Genomic DNA, 17,500 nt, shown 5'->3' on the forward strand with positions numbered 1-17,500 from the left:
TCAGACACATCATTCCTAAGTTACATTATCATTCTATGGAATCAATGATACTTGCACTGAAAGGCTCAATAATTGAGACAGACAAAGGACATTATCTTCCAATCAATTCCTATAGTGTGTGTAGGTGTGCGTGTGTGTGTGTGTGTGTGTGTGTGTGTGTGTGTGTGTGTGTGGTGGGAGGGGGTCTGCTCTGTCTTCACTCTCTGAATATGTTGCCCTACTCAAATCTTGACCCACCTGGCCTTAGATCAGCTCATGGGACTACACAATACTGCACTAACCCAATAGCAAGCAAATACATTATACCAGACGTAGAAATCGAGTCACTACAAAATTATCCATGGTTGCTTGCTCCCCTATTGAGAGAAACTATAACTCTCACTCATGAATTATTATCATAATGACACTGAGGTGAGGTCTGAGACTATTCTTGTTGTCAGACACATCAGTCCTAAGTGTGTTAAATTGTCAATGATACTTACACTGCAAATCTCAATGATGGAGACAGAACATTTACATGATCTTCCAATCAATTCCTAAACTCTTCACTGTGACAACACTAGTCCTACCACTTTATTTGTATTCCACCTTTTTCTTTTGTCAACTCCCAGACCGTCATCCTGTGCATGCACCGTTAACCTAGGACTACTTTCCCCTCCAAAAAGATGAATAAGTCAATATAAGGTCCACAATCTGAGCGGTCTTCATAGTTTAAAAAAAAAGCGATGAAGGATACCGTCTTACCTATCTCAGATGGGGTGTTTTTGAGTAACCATTTCATAGGGACAGCAACACATGCACAGTTCAATAACAAGAGGCCGACCTTTAGGTCAGGATGGCCTTGCAGCTGACTCAGCACATCCCCACCAACAGATATAACCCAGGGGACAGATATAACCGCTGTCAACCTGACTGGCTGTCTTGATTCGTACCGTTACTACATAAAATCATAAACGAGTACAATACTGATCATAAAGGAATTAATGAACAGTGCATGACTGAACAAAATATAATCATCATGACATGGTCATACTGATTTAAAATAGATTGTTGTTTGGCTATATTGATTATAAGAATATCATAAATGACAGATGAGAAATCTGTCTCCCCTCACACTATCAAGGAGGGATCATGGGAATAAGGCACACAATGCAACAATCGATTATTGTACAGCTCATAATTACATCATATTCAGCTCTATTTATCATTAAAGGCAGAATTTCAAAGAGTGTGTGTGTGTGTGAAGGGGGGGGGGCACTCTCTGAATACCGTTACTCTCCTCAATTCCTGAACAATCTGGTCTTACATCAGCTAATGGGGCTACAGAACACAGCACAAACCCAATAGCTAGCACATATACCACACTTAGAAATACAATGACTACAAACCTGCATGTGATTGGCTTGAATCATGAATTCTTATCATAATGCAGCACAATGATCGTTTGGCTTCATGTATTTATTTGTATTACTCATTCAGGCTGAATGGATGTCACCTCACAGAGAGATGCTGTGAAGCTTTGGCCTCAGCTCTCAGCTCAGACTCCTGCCACCTGAGAGAGCTGGACCTCAGTAATAATGATCTAGGTGACGGGGGGGAGAAGCTGCTCTCTGCTGGACTGGGGAGTCCACACTGTCAACTACAGACACTGAGGTGAGGTATGAGACTATTCTTGTTGCCAGACGCATCATTCCTAAGTGTATGTTACATTATCATTCTATCGAATCAATGATACTTGCACAGAAAGGCTCAATAATTGAGACAGACAATGTACATTATCTTCCAATCAATTACTATAGTGTGTGTGTGTGTGTGGTGTGTGTGTGTGGTGTGGTGTGTGTGTAGTGAGAGGGGGGCTGCTCTGTCTTCAATCTCTGAATATGTTTGCCCTCCTCAAATCCTGACCCACCTGGCCTTCAATCAGCTCATGGGACTCCACAATACTGCACTAACCCAATAGCTAGCAAATACATTATACCAGACGTAGAAATCCAGTCACTACAAATGTATCCATGGTTAATTGCTCCCCTGTTGAGAGCAACGATAGTTCTCACTCAAGATTTCTTATCATAATGCACCACAGTGATGGTTTGGCTGCATGTATTTATTCGTATTCCTCATTCAGGCTGAATGGATGTCACCTCACAGTGAGATGCTGTGAAGCGTTGGCCTCAGCTCTCAGCTCAGACTCCTGCCACCTGAGAGAGCTGGACCTCAGTCATAATGATCTAGGTGACGGGTGGGAGAAGCTGCTCTCTGCTGGACTGGGGAGTCCACACTGTCAACTACAGACACTGAGGTGAGGTCTGAGACTATTCTTGTTGTCAGACACATCATTCCTAAGTGTGTTACATTATCATTCTATGGAATCAATGATACTTTCACAGAAAGGCTCAATAATTGAGACAGACAATGTACATTATCTTCCAATCAATTACTATATAATGTGTGTGTGTGTGTGTGTGTGTGTGTGTGTGTGTGTGTGTGTGTGTGTGTGTGTGTGTGTGTGTGTGTTTGGTGGCAGGGGGGGCTACTCTGTCTTCACTCTCTGAATAACTTTACTCCCCTCAAATCCTGACCCACCTGGCCTTAGATCAGCTCATGGGACTCCACAATACTGCACTAACCCAATAGCTATCAAATACATTATACCAGACGTTGAAATCCAGTCACTACAAATGTATCCATGGTTGCTGGCTCCCCTGTTGAGAGCAACTATAACTCTCACTTATGAATTCTTATCATAATGCACCAAAGTGATGGTTTGGCTGCATGTATTTATTCCTCATTCAGGATGAATGGATGTCACCTCACAGAGAGATGCTGTGAAGCGTTGGCCTCAGCTCTCAGCTCAGACTCCTGCCACCTGAGAGAGCTGGACCTCAGTAATAATGATCTAGGTGACGGGGGGGTTAAGCTGCTCTCTGCTGGACTGGGGAGTCCACACTGTCAACTACAGACACTGAGGTGAGGTCTGAGACTATTGTTGTTGTCAGACACATCATTCCTAAGTGTCTGTTACATTATCATTCTATGGAATCAATGATACTTTCACAGAAAGGCTCAATAATTGAGACAGACAATGTACATTATCTTCCAATCAATTACTATATAATGTGTGTGTGTGTGTGTGTGTGTGTGCGTGTGCGTGTGCGGGTGCGGGTGCGTGTGCGTGTGCGTGTGTGTGTGTGTGTGTGTGTGAGGTGGGAGAGGGGCTGCTCTGTCTGCACACTCTGTGATCGTTTGGCTACATGAATTTATTTGTATTCCTCATTTATATGTTGAATATGTTGAATATGTTTGCCCTATTCAAATCCTGACCCACCTGGCCTTAGATCAGCTCATGGGACAACACAATACTGCACTAACCCAATAGCAAGCAAATACATTTGTAACAATGTCCGTTTATACAGACGCAGTATAGGGATCAGGGATTGCTCCCGTTTATTCATAAAGTCTTTTGTAACGCTCTTAAGTGGCTTTCCAGCCTCGTCACAAGGTTCGTAGGTAGGTTCGTTCGTTCTCGTTCTCTCTCTCTCGCCGTTCCCAGCTCACCTCTCCTCCTGAAATGGCAGAAGCACACACATCTTAAACATTCGCCGGCGAGACTTAATTCGCAGCAGGTGTGCAACAAAAGTCTCGCCGACACAACCCCGGCCACGGTCCTGTAGCTCCCTCTACAGGCTGAACGCTGCATGTCCCCCCACAACATTATACCAGACGTAGAAATCCAGTGACTACAAATGTATCCATGGTTAATTGCTCCCCTGTTGAGAGCAACTATAACTCTCACTCATGAATTCTTGCACCACAGTGATCGTTTGGCTGCATGTATTTATTTGTATTCCTCATTCACATGTGGCCTTTCAACTGCCAAATGAAGAGGATTTAAAGCTGCACATGTACATTAGAGAGGAATAATCAGAATCTTGATATCAGATGGAGTGACACTATTTCCCCAGGTTGTCATTCTGTGGAGTCCCAGAGGAAGGCTGTGTTTCTCTGGCTTCAGCTCTGAGGTCTAATCCCTCCCACCTGAGAGAGCTGGACCTCAGCTACAATCACCCAGGAGACTCAGGACTGGCGCTGCTCTCTGCTGTACAGAAAGATCCACTCTGCAAACTACAGACACTCAGGTAAAGGCTGAATATGTGGCTGGACATATCAATGAGATTAATGCACTGTATCTATTTTCCTCATGATTGTGAGTGTGTCATCCAACCTCTGTGGGTTCTTCTGTGGTTGATATAGTGTGGACCATGGTGGAGAGTGCAGGCTCAAACCTGGGCTGATCAAATGTAAGTCACCACCGCTGTAGAGAATAGGACTGTGATATTACTCAAGAACCAGGGTACAGCAGAGTTCAAACAGAGCACCAGTATTGTATTCATATGTAAATCTAAAATATTAGCAAATGTGAATTAGTTTTATCCCTTTTAAAACATTTTCAATTAATCATTAATATTTTGTGAAAAAAATAATGTTGCCATAACAAGATCACATTGTGAGTATTGTAAGTTATTCATTTATATTGATTTGATGATTATTTTTGCCCTCTCAATCAGATGCCTGTGAGCTCACACTGGACCCAAACACAGCACACAGACGCCTCTCTCTGTCTGAGGAGAACAGAAAGGTGACACTGGGGAGAGAGGAGCAGCCGTATCCTGATCACCCAGAGAGATTTGAGCACTATGCACAGGTGCTGTGTAGAGAGGGTCTGACTGGGCGCTGTTACTGGGAGGTAGAGAGGAGTGGAGGAGGGGCTGTTATAGGAGTGACATATAAAGGAATCAGCAGGAGAGGATGGGATGTTGACTGTGGGTTAGGATACAATGACAAGTCCTGGAGACTGTTCTGCTCTGATGACAGTTACTCCGCCTGGCACAATAAGAAGAGGACTGTCATACCTGTCCCCTCCTCTGGCTCCCACAGAGTAGGAGTGTATCTGGACTGGCCGGCCGGCACTCTGTCCTTCTACAGCGTCTCCTCTGACACACGGACCCTCCTGCACACATTCCACTCCACATTCACTGAGCCCCTCTATCCAGGGATTAGGCTTTGGAGCTATGCCTCTTCTGTGACCCTGTGTAATCTAGTCTCAGGGAGATCACACTGAACACCAAAGGCTCAAAGATGATGGATCATAACATGATGTCATGATGTAGTTTTACGATCACATCAAGCTTCATACACTCAAACTCAAAGGTTGTGATTTTCCACTTAGGTCAAGCCTACACACATGCAGTTGGATAGTGGTGTGTTTGGTGTGGTGTGTTGGATGTATTTATGGTCTAATCTCTTGGTGTATCTTGATGGTTACATTCCTTTACAGTTCAGTCTTCTTCTAGTTGGTACTGTCGGCCATCATGCTTTATGTTAACATGTATAGTTTATTTCCCTCTTCTATTCTCCCATGGACCAACCACAACTCACAAACCTCATTTCCCCCATGTGCCTCTGTGTTTTGGTAGTAATGACATTAACTCACATTCTGCCTCCTCCTTCTCATTCTGATGAAGGCAACACTAGTCTACTAGCCTGAACTAACCCTGGAGTCAAGTTCCTTAATTTACTACAATGATGATGATGATGATGATGATGATGATGTCCATATAAACAAAGTGTTTGTGAAACAAAGAGCCGTGTGACCTCATGTTGACTCTCCACATGTCAGAGAGGCATGTCTTGTTTGCATGTACACCAGAAATAAAACACAATGTACCATAATGGACTGAAAATGCCATGTCAAAAGATATAACCATGTGTAAATAAATAAAATAACCTAGTAGATAAAATTGATTACGTTTATTTATTTTTGCCATCAATCCTCACACAATATCCCATAATGACAAAGGGAAAACACGTTTTTAAACATTTTGAAATACAGAAATATGTCATGTACAGAAGCATTCAGACCCTTTGCTATGACACTCTTAAAATTTGCTAAAAAGCAAAAATGTTTTTAACAAGTCACTCAACAAGTTGAATTGAGTCTGAGTACAAGGATAGTTGTAACTATTATCCTTGATTTAAGATGGACTCAATTCAACTTGTTGAGTGACTTGTTGACAACATTTGTGCATTTGAGCTCAGTGTGATAAAAGGAAGAAAACAAGTTGTTTGGGTTTGTTTTTTCTCTGCTGAAGAAATGTGTGTTGGTTGTGAGTAGCTTGGTGGTGTAATGGTAGGAGACATACCCCATGAGCAGAAGGTAGCTGCTTCAAATCCTGTTGTGCTTTCCAAATGTGTCTGCACAGTGAGAGAAATGACAATGATTGAACAAAGGGGATCCAGGAAGTTGATATGCAGTATAGTTTTGAAGTGAGATAGGTAATTCTTTGCAAAAACTCCTAAATCCTATTAAATTATTTAGTGATCTTATCCATAACCACTGCTGTACACTGTTCTGCAAGGGCGGCGGGGGGGGCAATCCCTGAAATCCCCTCCCCCACTTTTATTTTTTTAAAACATCTTTTTATTGGTGAAAAGCACAATGGACACAGCGCCAGGTTAACATCACCATTTTTCTTTTCTTTTCCCCCGCCTACCCCACCACCCCTCCCAACCCCACGACAACAACAACAAAGATGACAACAAAATACATCACATTTAAAAGAAAAATAAGTCAATAAATTTTTTTAATAAAACAACAAAACGAATTAAAGCAAAACAAAAACTAGAAAACCTCTGGTTCAGCCTGTCAAAATATGGTCATGTGGCCAAGGAGCACATTGGGCAGGAGTCAGCCACAGGCCAACACCATCATACAGAGACATAGGTACTCAGTCCGAAGGAAGAACAGGTAAGCCATTAAAGTAGGAGACAAAGGGTTGCCACTTTTTTAAGAATCGCTCGTCAGACCCTCCAAATATGAACTTGATATTTTCTAAATGCAAAAAAAGACATCAAATCTGTCAGCCAAGCAGAGAATGAGGGGGAAGTAGGCGACTTCCAAGTCAGGAGTATTGGCTTGGCTAGCACCGATGTGAAAGCAATCCTGTCAGCCTCGTTGGAGTTGCAAGGGAAAGGTTCAGCAGACACACCGAAAATAGCCAGTAACGGGCAAGGTTGTCCACAATTTTTCAGCAATGTCGAGAATACACCAAAGATCGAAGACCAATATGTTTCAAGCTTTGGGCAAGACCACAACATATGTGAGAGGTCTGCCTGTAGACTTCCACAATGATCACATTTGGGATCAGAGTCAGGGTAAATAGTAGTCAGGTAAAAAATGTAGTCTGGATTTACTGAAATGAGCTCTATGCACCACCTTTAGCTGGATCAGACTAAGTCGAGCACAGGATGATGAAGAATTCACCATGTCCAATGCCACCTCCCACCAGTCCTCCGTCAGCTCCACACCCAGTTCCTCCTCCCATCGGGACTTTGACTTGGAGACTGTGTCAGCATTCAAAGACATGGTGTTTTGAAATACCAGATATAAACCGCCTCTGAGTAGGAGAGAGCTTAAAAAGGCTCTCCCATAAAGATTCTTGGGGGGGCTGGTATAAAGGCAGAGTGGGAGATAGCACCTGGGCCAACCCCTAGTACATAGTACAGCGTAGAGCTCTACGGACACCATGAGTTCACAGATACAGTAGCCAGAGGCAACAAGAGCAGAGAGAGGGAAAAGAAGAAGAAAACAAAAACCCTGAACAACCAACTAACACACAATGAAGACAACAGAACACAGATAACCATCCTAGGTTCTCTTTCCCAAACAATGAGAGCCGCAGGTATACAGTGAAAGACCACCGGTGCATCCATTCTCTACAGCCTAATCTAAACTAGAACTGATAGGCTGTTCTATCCACTGAGAGCACGGCTCCCTAAGTTAGTGGGTGTAGCAAAACAAACCACATTAAACATGAGCACATGACCAGTAGTATTGTGTGACACAGCAGGGGCAGAAACATCATTCCAACACAGCGTGAGGGATTGATAAGCGGACCAGAGTACTGCAATTCAAGTCAAAAAGAGATTAGTGTTAACCTTTAAGAACGTAGTTTTTTTTTTTACCATTGTATTCAACTGGGTGGGTTTTTTTAGGCCGTTTCACGAGTCGCATTCTATAGTCATTGTTAGAGCAGCTGTTCCCTTTCTATACTTTATTCTACGTTTTTATTATTACCTTAGATTACGTTCTCTACTTGTGTTTATTCTGTATCACTGAATGAATGAATGAGATGCCGGGTATGTGACAGCCGCTATGTGTTTCAAACTGTGAATGCGCTGATATTGCGCAAATAAAGTTGCAATTATAATGGGACAAGTTGGAGGTGTCTGCGCAGTTATTATGGATGAATGATACGGAGGATGTAGCGAGTGACGTTTCCAAGTAAACAAAATGATAACGACATATGGAGTCAAGTATTGACGGAAGGAGAACAATGTTAGCTTGTGTTAGCAATCGAGCCATAGTGCTAGCCCACACAGGGTCATTGTTGCGCTGCGATTGGAATACTCAGGTAGCTACATTCTAAACACACCCGTGTGACGCTACGCTTTTATGGAAAAGCAGGGGCCGTCACACCAGTGTGACGCTACGTTCTTAAAGGTAATATAAGGGTATATAAAACAATTAAATTAAATAAAAACTCAGTGTGTCTTGGCCGTGCCGAGCAACGCAACTGAAAAGTACCAGTCCAAATGTGACATTGCCATAAAGAGACTGTCTGCATTTAAACACAATCGTCATGAGCCGTTGTGAGCAGTTCAAAATGAGTGTGCTGGCAGTAGCCACACTTATGGAAAAGTCCCAACAGTATAAACATATAATTATATGGTATGACTCAGTCCTTGTTTACCGTACCAATCCCTCGTTGATGGTTTATACATATCAGTCTTGCCAGTGGGAATCGTAGAAAGCTTGAGCAGCAGCAGGGCAGTCAAAGTAAGATGTCTGTCCATCGAAGTCAATGCGGAGGCGAGCGGGGTACAGGAGCCCGAAGCCAATATTCCTCTTGTAGAGTTTGGCTTTGACGTCGTTGAAGGATGTGCGTCTCCGGGCCAGACTTACGCTGAAGTCGGGGTAGAGAGAGATCTTGTGCCCGCGATAGCGTAGATCCTCCCTTCTCTTCCCGAAAATGCGTTCCTTATCCTGGTCATTGTGGAAAAGCATGATGAAGGCCCGGGGTCTGATGTTGCTTCCCCCCATCAGCGATCGCTCTCCCCAGCCTGTGTCAGCCAGTGTCAGTGTCATCGCTGAGAGGCTAGCTGGTATGTTATCTCTTCAAGCTACATCTTAACAGTCCCTCCTAAAGACCGCTTCACCCTCACTACCCCCCCTATACTAACCCTAACCCCAACCCTAACCCTTACCCCATAACCCTGAACCCCAACCCTAAAGACCGCTTCACCCTCACTACCCCCCCTATACTAACCCTAACCACAACCCCAACCCTAACCCTTACCGCATAACCCCGAACTCTACCCCTAGAAAAGAAAATTAGCCTAGTGGCATTACGACTGCCAATAGCCCCTGGTGTGAGCATTGATTAATTTATCTTATGATGACTGATAGATAGATGATTCACTTACTTAAACAAATGTATTTGTTGTACGTCACTTTGGATAAAGGCGTCTGCTAAATGCCATAAATGTAAATGTCAATGTAAAATGTAAATGTAAGTGTAAATGTTAGCCTTGACGTTAGCTGGGACGCTAGCTGGGACTGACACAAGCGATCTTTCATTCCTCCTTGATGTTAAGGAACTGCAAGGTGGTCATGTTAACTAACTACACAGCAAATTCAGCAGAGTTAAATTTCTGAGAATTGAGTCAATCTCACTCTACTTGGAGTTGATCTAACTCTGTATGTTGTCTAATCTGTTAGATTTCACACTGTAGCGTGAAAGAGTTGGTGTCAAAATGGAGTGTTATAACCGTTTTCTTGAAATCAACTGTCATAGTGTCACATTGAAGATCTCCGACACTTAATTTGAACACCTCCAATGTAAAGCTTGCCTTGCGGTTAGCCCCACCCACAGACATTGGAATTTCAACGCCTAGAGCAGGGGTGTCAAACTCATTTTCACCCTGGGCCACATCAGCATCATGGTTGCCCTCAAAGGGCCGGTTGTAACTATAAGGCTGTATACATGTTACTTCTCCTTAACATATTGTAACAAATAACTGTCTGCATTTGATTATCATTTATTCAAGTGTACAAATATTGTACATGCATTTACATAAATGTAAAAATATATGTAAGCACATTGCACTGTTATTATAACATAAATCCCTTTAATTTATCAGGTTAAGAAACCCACATTACTCCATCAATCAAAGATCAAACTTTTCAAGTGAATAACAAAGACAAATATGATTAAACAAGTTATTCAAATCAACTTTTTGTAAAACTTTTTTTGTCACAGTTGAGAAGGACAGAACTATGGTAGAACAAATAATTGTCAACTGCTAAAACATGTGGGACATGTGTGGCATTTAACAAAAACAAATAGCTGCAGACAGCCTTACAGAGGGCATACATCCAACTAATGAGTGTACTCCTTCATCACCGACACTGCCTCGTAACACAGAAGACATATCGTTTTTTCTTCTTGAAGCATAAACATGTATTCGCCTTCCCACCTTTCATTAAATTACCTTCCCTCTGCATCGACTTTTCTGTTCTTGGACATTTTGGGATTATTTGTAGATCTTTTTCATATCCATCACCGGTTTAGTCAAACGCCGATATGCGATCTAGCGGCAGGATCCCGTCATTTCGCGGGTCACAAATTTGACATGCATTGTGGGAGATGTAGTTTATGGTCACTGTACGCTATAAAGCAGCGTAGACTTTTATTTTAAGACAATTATGTACTTTTTAAGCTCTCGCGGGACACATAAAATGACGTGCTGGATTCGGCCCGGGTCTTGAGTTTGACACGTGTGGCCTAGAGTGTGAGGAGTGAATGACCCCACCCCTCCCTCCTCCCCTCTCTGGAATCCACGGCAGGTGAAAGAAATCGGCCATTTGACTTTTTGCATGGTGGCCGTAAGTCACCGTTAATTACATTTACATTACAGGTGTTTTCTCCTCAAAATGAATGAAAAGCAACAGGCAGATGCATGGTGAAAATCCTCATTGTTTCATGATTCTCCTGTAAATCGATAGCTTGTTGGTCACAAATCAATTGTAGTTTTCAATAATAGGCTACTGTGCAAATTCAAAAGGATTTTAAGGTTTGTAGAAAGGATGACTTTACATAAATTATATAAGTTCTTCATATAAAAACTACCTCAGTATCACTGCACTGTGATAGTGCGGCATATTCTTAATCTTGACACTTATGTTTTTATTTTTTTATTCACAGCAGGCGGTAAACCTTGTTTCACTCTCTTCACATTGGTAAGCACTGTCATGTTTTACAGAGGCATTATGATTCTGGCTCTGGTTCTATTTGGACTGTGTGGGCCTGGCTTGATTAACAAATAGTTATTTAATTATATCCTTTTACAGGAAATGCTGGTTAAAGTGGAGATCCGAGGAGTGCAGGAATACATTAGAGTTCCACAGACTGAGCAAGTCTTTCAATATTCAAGAAGTTCCTTCAAGAAAGTTTGTAGTTTATTTATGGAAATAGTTTTGCATTTAATGTTATCACTGTAGTTGAACATACAATCTTAAATATTCTGTAAATACAGTGATTAGTTTGCAGGTGCTAGTGTCCCATAGGTATTACACAAACTGTTCTATCAGCAAATAGATTAATATTGTATTAATGCAATGTACTGTACTTTTGATTCTCCTAGTAACAGAGAAGTTTAGTCTGGAAGAGAGTTTCAGTGGGGGCAAGCTAAGCTTGACTGATGTGTCAGGAACAGAGGTGGGTGGAGATGTCTTCGATGAGCTTGTAGTCAGGTGTCTTGACCTTCATGGTCCCTTTCCCAGTAGGTAAGGAAAGTCCTTGAAAAGGCAGGTGTCTTGACCTTCATGGTCCCTTTCCCAGTAGGTAAGGAAAGTACTTGAAAAAGCAGGTGTCTTGACCTTCATGGTCCCTTTCCCAGTAGGTAAGGAAAGTCCTTGAAAAGGCAGGGGTTTTGATGAGGTATCACAGGCTGTGTGAACCCTGAGAGGCACATAGTGTTGTCAAATATTGTCATTATCATTTTGGAGGCCTCAAACAGTTATCATTTGATATTCTATTGATCATTATCTTTGGCACACATATTATCCATAGATGGACAGTACCTAAAATGTGTAAAAGATAATATACCGTACTATACCGTAAAAAAATAAAAATAAATAATAATTCTTCCATTTATTTGTTTTAATGCTTTTGTTACTGATGAATACATGTACATTTAAATTAATTTTGTCTGCCATTTTGTAGATCTGGATGTTCAGCTGGTCGAAAATGAGGCATTCTCATCTGTCGTGACTGCACTGTCCCCAGCTTCATCCCATTCATCCTTGGTCGCTTCATCCCATTCATCCTTGGTAGTGGCGGAGACTCCACTGTCCCCCGCTTCATCCCATTCATCCTTGGTAGTGGCGGAGACTCCACTATCCCCAGCTTCATCCCATTCATCTGATTCTACAATTGTCCTTGAGTCCACAAGAAAGAGGAGGAACCCATCAGGCTTAATGGATCAATATGAAGCAAAACAGGTAAGCTTTGAAAAAATACATTTAAAATCCTCAATTAAGTCATTTTTATTATTGATAATATCTTTAAATATATATCTGCAGAAGAATATTGGGTATTCTGTATAAAGGAATGCCATAGAAAAGTGAATAGTTTTTTTGGGGGAAAAAAATCACAAAAATCCTCTTTTAAATTTCCATAAGCAAAGCTTCCTTACAAGCCTCCATTGTAACATGTTTTGTCAGAAAGTTGAACATGTTCTGAGGGCCAATCAGAAGGGTGAGAAATCTTTAAGGAGTATGACAAGACGACAACACTACCGGATGCAACACGTAAACAGATGGTGAACATCCTGGTTGCAGATATGATGGAGTTACATAGGTAAGAATGTATCTCCATCTTCTCTCCCTTGCAAAACATACACACTTACAAGGTGGGCTCAAGCATAAACTATGATTTGTTTTGAAAGGAGGATTCCACCGCCAAGTGTGAGAACCAATTATGCACTGAGAATTGTGACACTTTTTCTGTACCTCCAAGATCCATTCTCCAAACAAGGATATGTAAGTTCTTGTTTTCTATGTGAAAACCCAAACCAAGTAAGAGAGAGCTTTTTACAGGACAAACAAAGTGAAAATGGTATGTACAAAGACATCAATGATGGGTCATATTTCCAAAAACCATGCCCTGTTCTCACAGCAAAAGCATGCTTTACAGATTCTACTCTATTACGACGATTTTGAAACTGCTAACCCTCTAGGTTCCAAGAAGGTGATACACAAAATTGGGGGTGTCTACTTTACTCTAAAAACTCTTCCACCCAAGTGTAACTCAGTACTGATGAATGTACATCTTGCAGCTCTATTCTACACTGAAGATCTGAAGACATGGTTTTGATATGATACTAAAGCCTCTTATTGATGACCTGAAAATCTTAGAAACCGAAGGAATACAGCTTCCTTGTTTTGTTTTAATTCAAGTAACAGGAGATAATCTGGCTTTAAATAGCTTGTTGGGGTTTGTGGAATCTTTCAGTGCAACACAGTTTTGTAGGTTTTGTTTAATGAGTAAGGAAGAAGTGCAATCTGTATTTACTGAGAATCATCCTGGGTTAATTTTCTGTTCCAAAGAGGGTCATACTGAACATTGTAGGGCACTAATTGAAAATCTTGAACTGCGGTCATTATATGGTGTTAAAAAGTCATGTGTGCTCAATACATTAGAGTATTTCCATAACACTGATAACTATGCTGTTGATATAATGCATGATTTGCTAGAGGGTGTGGTACAGTATGAACTTAAGCTGGTTTTTGAGTACCTTGTTAAACAGGGCTATGTCTCTTTGAACTCATTGTCAGACAGGATACAGAGCTTTAATTACGGTTCCACAGAACATAAAAACAAACCAAGTGGGTTAAAGATGGATGATAAGAGCAAACACCTGGGTCAGAATGCCGTCCAGTCATGGTGTCTTCTGCACAACACTCCACTTATGTTGGGTGATGTCATTGAAAGGGATAACAGTCACTGGAACTTTCTTCTGCTTCTAATACAAATAGTCAATATAGTGTTTTCCTACACCATAACTGATGGGATGATATCTTACTTGAAACATCTGATCTGTGATCACCATACTCTGTTCAAAGCATTGTTTCCCGACAAGAAGTTGATCCCCAAGCACCATTTGATGATACACTATCCGAGATGCATGCAACAAAATGGCCCTCTTATCCATATGTGGTGCATGCGATTTGAAGCCAAACAAACATTTTTCTAAAGATGTGGTAAAAATTTCAAAAATCTCACCAAATCATTGGTGACACAGCATCAGCGCCAACTGGTGTTTCAATTTAAAAATTATTGTTTTAGACGATTTGAATTTGGTCCTACAACATCAAAAACAATCAGCACCTTGCAAGGTGGGGAAGAACTTAGTCAGACATTATATTTAGAAGCATGTTCAAGTGTTTCAAGCACCAACTGGGTCAGAAATGATGGTACTGAGTACCAGGTTGATTTGTTCATATGCACTGGATGTACCGATGATCTCCCTGCTTTCAAAAAGATCTGTGATATTATTATATACGAAGAGGGTGCTTTCATAATAGCCTGTAATGTAGAAACAATGTACTATGATGACCACTTTAATGCCTACTGTATAGAAGACCAAATGGATGAGTTTTCTGTTATCTGCGTGGAAGAACTGACTCATTTCAAACCATTTGACAAGCACTGCTCTAATGAGAATAGTCACAAAGCATACATAGTGCCCTATTCTTATATGTAGAAAAGTTCTCAGTAAATACAGATTGCACTTCTGTCACAAAGTTGTCGCAGTGAAGTTGTTACATTATTTTTCATTTTTTATTTTGAATAAATAAGCCTCAAAGTCTGGTACTATTCTGTGACGTACATCATCTAATTTTGTTCATTGCATCTGTAAATATGATGTGATGAAATGCTTAGTAATAAAACCATGCATATTTACTTTGTACCTTTGCTTACCTACAGAAGGGAGCCAGTGTGACGTGTACATTGAAATTGTCTTTGTTTTGTCTGCCATTTATCAGCCATCAAGATCTGGATGATAACAAAATAAAACATATTTTTTATAAAGCAATCAACTTGTATGTCATTCTTATTTTTAATTGGTTTATTACCGAATTATTGAAATATTGAAATGTTTTATTTTAATTGTATGGTAGCATATTTTGACTTTATAGTGTTAATGAGGCAACTCCTTTTATAGAAATTCAAATCACACTGAGAGAGTTAATTTCTAACACTAAGCACTGGAGTTGAAAACATGTAACACTGGTAAGTGTTAAGCAGTGTTAAATGTCAACTATAGAAAGAGTTGATATTAACTCTATTATAGTGGAAACATGGCAACACTTTCAAAATTGTTAAATTCACTCTGTGGGGAGTGGACCCCTCCAGACACTTTAAAAGTGTTGAAATTAACTCTATTAGAGTTAATTTGAGTCTGTCAATTTTGCTGTGTTGTGATTCAACTACTAGTGATTCAACTACTAGTGATTCAACTACTAGTGATGATTCAACTACTAATGATTAAACTACTAGTGATTCAACTACTAGTGATTCAACTACTAGTGATTCAACTACTAGTGATGATTAAACTACTAATGATTCAACTACTAGTGATTCGACTACTAGTGATGATTCAACTACTAGTGATGATTCAACTACTAGTGATTCAACTACTAGTGATTCAACTACTAGTGATTCACCTACTGTCTCCTGGCAGTCAGGCCCTGTACAGGACCCCGGACCAACCCTCTGACTAACAGGTATGGACCTCAGCCTGCAGGGTCTTACCCTGTACAGGACCCCGGACCAACCCTCTGTCTAACAGGTATGGACCTCAGCCTGCAGGGTCTTACCCTGTAAGCTACTTCCTAACAGGTCCGGTGTAGGTTTACCCACTTCAGTTGAACTGAAAACTCCCCCGAAAACCGTACACAGAAGTGGGTAACCTCTATGGTTAACGACTGCTCTAATCTTATAGGAGTGCAAGTTGGTGTGGTTGCGGAAAGGTGTTTATCGGTAAGTACAATTTACCCAAAGGAGGTAACGATGGGCTAGATATAACCATTCAGATCCTATGATGAAATATGCACAGTAATCTATAACCTTTTATGTCACCAGGAGGAGGTAAAAATACTTTTGATGAATGGAATAGTTCAATAAAAATAACATTTTTAAAAATTGAGTTTAGAAAACTGTTACTTTAAATGCAGGTTAGATTGTTTAATAATGGATTAAAGCATTACAGCATAGCTAAGTTATCATAAAAATGGGTTACAGACAGAGTATTAAAATATAAAAATGATGAAAATATAAAAATGAGAAAAATGAGAAAAAGAATAAAATCTCTACCTCTATCCCTCCTCTGCCTAATCTACTTGTCTGTGAAATTTAGAGAAGTCCCAGTTCCTCTCCGTCGAGTGAAGCCGGTTCCTCTTTCCGCCACGGCTGTGGTAAAGAGCCGGTGTTATGCTCCCCTGGCCGAGGGACTCTGATTCCCGCAGAGTGTCTCAGCTTTGCCCCCTGAAACTGCTCTACCGGTCTCAGCTTTTCCTCTAAGACCGTTCTTCCTCAAAGAAAGGTCCGTCAGGTCCTCTGTTGCAATCCAGTGGCGAGTCCGTTAGTCAGGATTTGATCAGAGTGTGAACTCCGGCCACGGAGAACTTCTCGGGCACCAGACTATGAGAGCTCCAGTTCCACCCCGGGGTGAGGTATCCAACACGCTCCGTCCTGCTCCGGTTCTTCAGGTTTTAACGCTCCTCAGCGGGGAATGACCGCTGCGCTGCTCCGGGGAGCTCTTTTTATACTCTGCTTTTGATCCAAAACTCCTCCCATATGACATAATCTCTGTTTACTAACAGACCCAAGATTCCTCACATGTGACATCTTCTTTGTCTACAAACAGAGCGGTGTTTAACCCTTTGAGCGATTAGCTAGAACCGTGGCTAAGCTAAGCTAGTAGCTAAGTAGCTTCCTTCTAAAGTAAATAAGGAAGTGCTTTTGGGGAAGTCCTTTTAAGGAACTTTCTCTGTCCCTCAACTCTCAGTGTTACAAAACCTCATCAACATCAATACAATACATCCAAACAGTAATACAGTATAGTAATCACACATATCAATAGATCAAAACCAATAAATCACTCTATACTTCACATTGTTACACTTAATCATTGTTATCATTCTCATACTTGATTATGGACACAGTAGTACTTTTTGTTGGGGATTCCCACCACCTGACATACTTCACCCCGAAGGCCCTATATAATATCCCCTTATATGCAATAATAAAACTCTGTATCATCAAAATAAACGTCAGTAATATAGTATCATACATCAGTAATCATCCCCGAGTAA

The 17,500-nt window shown here is 41.1% G+C and overlaps 2 protein-coding genes across 5 annotated transcripts in view; one reads left to right on the top strand and one right to left on the bottom strand.

Annotated features, from left to right (window-relative positions):
* The window catches only part of LOC310823896 (uncharacterized protein), a 427,663-nt gene that overhangs the window by 83,673 nt on the left and 326,490 nt on the right, over window positions 1-17,500 (bottom strand). The gene's annotated exons all lie outside the window — the stretch shown is intronic.
* Window positions 1-17,500, top strand: part of LOC310823893 (uncharacterized protein) — a 97,320-nt gene that overhangs the window by 8,685 nt on the left and 71,135 nt on the right. For 2 of the 4 annotated variants that reach the window (XM_083696824.1, XM_083696826.1), the window contains 6 exons: window positions 1,480-1,653; window positions 2,126-2,299; window positions 2,794-2,967; window positions 3,963-4,136; window positions 4,252-4,298; window positions 4,566-5,754. In XM_083696824.1, the coding sequence (XP_083552950.1) occupies window positions 1,480-1,653; window positions 2,126-2,299; window positions 2,794-2,967; window positions 3,963-4,136; window positions 4,252-4,298; window positions 4,566-5,119 (1,297 nt within the window). In that variant the 3' untranslated portion in view covers window positions 5,120-5,754. Of the gene's footprint in view, window positions 1-1,479; window positions 1,654-2,125; window positions 2,300-2,793; window positions 2,968-3,962; window positions 4,137-4,251; window positions 4,299-4,565; window positions 5,755-17,500 lie in introns of those variants that run through there. The other 2 variants (XM_083696827.1, XM_083696825.1) reach the window with 2 other exon arrangements.

Source organism: Argentina silus (assembly GCF_951799395.1).
Source record: "Argentina silus genome assembly, chromosome: Y".
NCBI lineage: Eukaryota > Metazoa > Chordata > Actinopteri > Argentiniformes > Argentinidae > Argentina > Argentina silus.